The sequence below is a fragment of the Ceratina calcarata genome, unplaced genomic scaffold (genome assembly GCF_001652005.2).
Source record: "Ceratina calcarata isolate Rehan_Ccalc_2016 unplaced genomic scaffold, ASM165200v1 scaffold470.2, whole genome shotgun sequence".
In the NCBI taxonomy this organism is placed as follows: Eukaryota; Metazoa; Arthropoda; class Insecta; order Hymenoptera; family Apidae; genus Ceratina; species Ceratina calcarata.
In genome coordinates this window covers 566,511-572,530 of record NW_017171129.1, presented here as the reverse complement: position 1 = coordinate 572,530, position 6,020 = coordinate 566,511, and the positions used below count along the sequence as shown (strand labels likewise).

General features: G+C 41.5%; 1 protein-coding gene across 10 annotated transcripts in view; it reads right to left on the bottom strand.

Moving 5' to 3' along the window:
• Positions 1-6,020, bottom strand: part of LOC108627417 (leucine-rich repeat-containing protein let-4) — a 171,579-nt gene that overhangs the window by 14,439 nt on the left and 151,120 nt on the right. For 9 of the 10 annotated variants that reach the window (XM_026815583.1, XM_018028649.2, XM_026815582.1 and 6 more), the window contains one exon: positions 936-1,542. In XM_026815583.1, coding sequence (XP_026671384.1) covers positions 936-1,287 — 352 coding nt within the window. In that variant the 5' untranslated portion in view covers positions 1,288-1,542. Of the gene's footprint in view, positions 1-935; positions 1,543-2,390; positions 3,247-6,020 lie in introns of those variants that run through there. The other variant, XM_018028645.2, reaches the window with a different exon arrangement.

The following is a 6,020-nucleotide window of genomic DNA, read 5'->3' as shown; positions in this document are numbered from 1 at the left end:
AAGTATGGTATTTTTGTACAACGCGTTCTTGAGAACGGCGAGGGAGGGGATAGTGTAGCCAGTAACGGCAACGGCTCTTCTGTGTAAGCTTGTGTAAGTGCGTATGTATACGCTGTGCGATGTATTAGAGGGCCAAAGATTCTCAACCATTTGTTTCTATTTAATATGTGTACCACTACGTGGCAACACCTGAAATGATTGAGACCAACTGAGCGGGACTAACGTCCTTAACTTTCCAAGGAAAGAGCATCGATTCGCTAATTTACTGAATACTGAATTCAGAATCCGATACCATTTGACGTATACTTGAGTTTTCGAGAGTCTAGGACCGTTTCGCGTAGCTTGGAAGGTGGTGGGGGTCGCAGCGAACCCCCTCCACACGGTAAAGCATTGAGAAGTGCAGAACGATCAAAAACTGAACTGTGCCCGGTCCTAGACTCTCGGGAACACGAGTATAGAAAATTCAAGAAAAGCAGAGAAGAATAATAAATAGGGACAAGGACTCTTAAGGCAGAAATTAACCTGGACAAATGACTGCAGAGGAAGCTAAGAGACAAACTAAAAAAATAGCTAATTGGATGGATAATGCGAGATTGCCAAATGCTAAAAGCTGTGAAAATTGAAATGAAAATCAAGAGATAGGAAACAAGATGACAGAGTAGAAAGAGAAACACAAAAGACCTAAAACAGGCATAAGCAAAAGTGTCTCTGAAGAGCATAACTGTCAGAATGCAGTCCCCTCTACTTTCTTTTCCCCCACTCAGGTATAGAACTCGCGAATTTGCAAAACCGATACGAGACGAGGTCTCTCGAGTTCACTCGAGAACTTGAAACAACCGAGAAAAGAGAAGATGAAAGAAAAACTAAAGTGGCTCGTCGCGTTGGAAGTTGCGAGTGATGACTAAACAGTTACCGATCGATTAAAGCTCGCTTACCGATCGAGCTCAGGGATGACTCCTCGAGCTTAGCCAGGCTGCTGTTGTGGATGGTCAAGTGGCGTATGTCCAGCCCGAGGAACACGTACGGTTGTAGTTTAGGGAGGATGTTGTGCCTGAGCCTCAGGTAAAATATGACCGTCTCTGGCCTCCCTTTGAGGGAGCTCATCACCTTCGATATGTGGCTCAGGTCGGTGTACTCGCAGACGATGTCCAGACCGGATTTCTTCAGAGTGCAGGAACAGGGCGAGATCTGACCGTGCATGGGACACGACTGCGACGTTTGCGCTAGACTTAGCCCAGTTATCAGACTCACTGTCCACACCAGCGCCCATAAGCTGTTCTCCTTCATCTTCCTTCGACCGGTGTCCGTCTCCCCGTTTGTTAAACTTTTATTGCTCTGTCCGAAAACGAAAGGAGGAAGGAAGGAAGCAAGGAAGGAAGGAAGCTCTCTCGTATTATCGTTTTATCCTCTTTTTTCCTCTTGTTAATGACTCTTCCTTCTCTCCTGTTGCCCTCTTCGTTCCTGTGCCTGCAGCCTGCTACTTAGCCTCTGCTCTTCTCATAGCCATTGCTCGCTCTTCTGCGGTGCACCGGTACACCGAGTCTGCAAACAAACCACAACAAGTGGTCACGAATTTTCCTATGAATGGATCGATGAGAGTATATCAAAAGTTCCTATAGTTTCCATCACTTATGTTCGCTTCATTGATTCTAGCGCACAACTTTTGTGGTTGAAGCAGGAAGTAAGAACAAACTGAGATGACTGGTTTTCTATATTTATTTTATCGCAAATGCACCATTTCTATTTATGAACGAGGTTATCAGCGCTGACTTTGTAGCCTTCATCCCACTCCGTCCGTAGTTTAATTAAAGATAAAGCCTCCCGTCCACTCCGTGCTATCGCGAATAGAGTGTAACAATCTCGTTTCGACGTACCCAAAAAATGTACACCTCAAACACGATCGATGGAATATCTTTTATAGAAATATTCTGTATCTGTATTTATTATTCTACAGAATCTCTTTTAATAAGCAGGAAAATGTACATCGAGATGATCAGAGATATTAATAACAGATTTCTTTTAACACTAGANGAGGTGTGACTTTTTGACGAAAACGCAAATCAGAGGTGTGACTTTTTGACGAAAACGTACCTATCGTGTTAATAGACATTTTTTTGGGAACATCGAGCTTCATCGACATTTTGGGGTCAGGGGTTGAATCGGTAATGAAATTTGAGGTAGAACTGCCACAGTTTTGTTCTAATGACTGTCAAATCGAATACGAATGAAGAGCAACGGTTTTTATAGCTAAGATGAAAAAGCAATAGAACTGACAACCGAAAACGAAAACGCAAATCAGAGGTGTGACTTTTTGACTAGAACGCAAATCGGAGGTGTGACTTTTTTACGAAAACGCAAATCGGAGGTGTGACATTTTGACGAAAACGTACCGATCCATGTAGATCTTACGTCGGTTTCCTGCGTGGCTCCTGAAACACTTGCTGGGTAACTGCGGAGCGAAACAATGATAGTTGTACGCGTGATCACTGGTCATCGCTTATTGATGTCACTGCGTATGAAGAAACTTAGCCGGTCGGCTCGATTAATCCAGACCGGGAGTTTAACCGAGGAGGGAGCGTAATGACACACTTTTGCGAATCTGATGCAACACGGGTCTTTCGTTTTCATCGTTTTTCATCTCACGGTTATAAATACAATTATTATTATTATTATTATTATTATTATTATTATGTAGCCACGAACACTTTTATGCAACGTCCGATTGGTACAATTGGCACTTGCTTCGTTTTGCACAAACTGTATTAATATAAATCACTGAATTCAATATAAGCTGGGATTACTGGCAGCCTTTCTATGACGCGGTCTGTCCATTTCGGTTTCCTTCGTCTTCGAGTCGCTACGTTTGGTATTTCCCGCACGTATTCGATAAGCGCCGGTGCACCGTCCACGCCGATCGCATCGCCAATTTCTAGTGCCGGTCAAAGCCGACTAGACGCCAGACGAACCAATTAAAACTGCCAATCTAGGTGATCCAATTATCCGGAAACTGGACACTTGAGAAAATTAGTCGAACCAAGATTATGACCGGTTTCAGTTCAGTACGGCCGAGACTCCATCGTGCTCAGGGATCGAATCGTAGCACTAATTCCCTTATTCGACTTTATACTGGATGAATTATTTGTTGAAGACTGTCGCGGACTGGTTGAATGACAGGCGCCTCGCGACCGGCTGACAAAGCAAAGCTGCCGTCAGTGCCGGCCTCTGCTCGGTACCGCGAGCTGACCTGAGTGTCCGTTGGCATCATCATTGCCCGGCTAATGGACGGCTTCCGTCCAGGGGATCATGGGATGCGAGTAACGTGAGCCACGTCATCGGTGATCTCGCGACAATTCCGGGCCTCTCACCGCAGAGCCTATCGATCCACGGAATTCAAGGGACATCATTCATAGACGAAGAATCATTTCTGGCAACGATTAATATTAAAAACCAGCAACGATAAGGGCGACGAACTTGGGTACGAGTGAAGGTTTTCGCTCGTGTTGAGGCTCGTTCACTTTTATCGAGACCACCTAATTTTCCGAGCCCGCCTAATTTTCGTCACGAACCACGTCGCGTAATTTTTTCCTGCTTTACATAAAATAACCGCTTTGAAAATTTCCCCGGCTCGGGTAACCAAAAAGGCGAAAGGGGAGAAAAGGGAAACGACACAAAGGCGAGTCACCGCAGAGAGTAGGAAAAACCACGGTTTTACCCCCTCCCTCTTACTCTTCCTGTTCGTTCATTCTTTTGTTCGTTGTAATTGCAATCGATTCCTCCGAGTCGCATTATCATGCGCATCGCTCCTTGTGGATAATCTAATTCGTTGGCAGGGGGAAGTGGAAAATATAATTCGACGGGGATTTTAGAAAAAGCTTTTACCCATCCCGATTCCACTGCGTCTGCTTTGGATCAAAGGACGTTGCCTTAAGGATGTACTATGTACTTAAATGATACCAGCATATCGAATTTGTTATTATAGATTGCTATTACTATTAAAAAACTACCTGTAAAATTTTAAATCAATTCATGGTTTTTTTTTTCAGAAATTATAGTGACTTATAGTGGCCTAACTAGATAAGTGCCCTTGAGTAGAATGAAGCGCCGCTTAAGCTATTTGATAGGTTATCAAAAAAGAAACATTCACTCCAATTTTTAGCCCTGTATCTCAACCAGGGGGGTAGTAATCGGGAAAATTCGAAAAATCAGTTTTTTTTAGATTTTTCCTTATTTAACGTCTTGCGAAAAATCTGAGAAAATTCTGACATGTTCTTAGTATAGCTGGACATGTCTGAGAATTTTTTCAGATTTTTCCATTGCGAAATGTAGCCGTGAAAAATAAAAGAGTTCTAAAAATAATTATTTCACATAGAAATCTTGGGTTCACTAGATTTATATTTTTATGATAAATTTGTATTGTCGTAAGGATTGTTCATGAATTTTTTCAGATTTTTAGGATTGTCAATGTGAAAAAAATGAAATACATATGTCTCTCAATAGACATAGCTAACTGTCATGACGACGCGAAGCCAGTTTTTGCAGTTTTTGATCATTCTGCGCACGGCTTCGTCTAATTCTACTGTTCGCCACGAGAGGTCAAGGTAAATATGTCAATTTCCAATGATTATTGTTCTTCTGACGTCTGATTTCTTTTTAATTATAGGAAATGCGTTTTTTTAAGGTACATTTTAGGATTGACTATATAGTCAATATGTTCTTAATTATAACTACGATTCATGTACCAACGTCTTACTTAAATATAAAACGTGAGCATAAAAAAAATCCTCGAATATTGTGCGACTCCATCTGTCGGACGTTAAAAAAGCAGTGACAGTGTTTTTAAGCAGTTTCGGTCTCTCGTCCCGGACTAATTTTCATTCTTCTTTCATGCTCCTTTCTCCTCTCGGTTTTTATTCCTTTCTAGTTATTAATACTAATTAGGGTCAGGCTTTATTGCCGCGTTTCCCATTCTCTAGCATTCGTTACCCGCGGAATGCTAATTTTTCTTCCTCGCTTAACGTACATCCCCTTTTGTTTAGTAAACATTCCACGGGAACGTTTTTATAATTATCCGAGAATTTGTCCCGCGCGGAAGTCCCCGAATGAAATTAAAAAAAGTGGGGAGGAAAACCGCCGGGGAGCGAGTCTGTTGGTTCTCGAAAATATGTCTAACAAGATGGAAGCGTCTCTAAAATGTCTTAACGAATTCTATGGGAGGGAAGTAGGCTCGTTAGAAAGTTCGCGCAAACATATTCGGCAAACTTGCCGCTTACTTCAAGACCATAATGATCTCTGTGTGTCGCATAAACTTGCTCGAGACTTTCCTCCTATACGAATAATATATATATTTGTATGTACCAGCGTCGAGTACGTTAAACTCGGCGACCCAATTCCAAACTATGGAGCCACGGCGTCGTCGTCGTCTACGCTCACGCCGTGTTACCTCGCCGAAATTATGGTAACCCTGACTTTCGTCTACTTTGATGCTTTAGTCGCGACATGAAACATTTATGGAAGGCTGCTTCCTTGCGCGGATACAAAATGGGTAAACGGAGTTCTTAGTAAAGCGAGGACATGGCGCTTTTTTCCTATTGTATCACAGAATCATTATTAGGTTAGGTTAGGTTAGGTTAGGAAATATTAGGTTATGTAATAAATTCGTGCCTTTTTTGTATTTTATTTTTTCATGCCAGTTCTGTATTTTATTTTTTGCCGCCAATTTTGTATTTTATTTTTTCCCGCCAATTTTGTATTTTGTTGGGTAAAGTGTATAGTATATGCATTCGCAAGTCCCTTTTTTTCTATGGAAACTAATCTGCTTCAATTTTACGGATTAATTAATTTTAACCCATTTTCCTTTTCCTTTTTCCTTCTGAAATGGAAATTCCAGGACGTAACAAAATAGTTGTAACATTTTTTTTATTGAATTGTGAGTAACTTGCAACTTTCCATATTATCGACAAGCTTTATAATTCTTATTTTTGCTTATTTTTTATTATCTATCTTAAATAATATTAGGTATT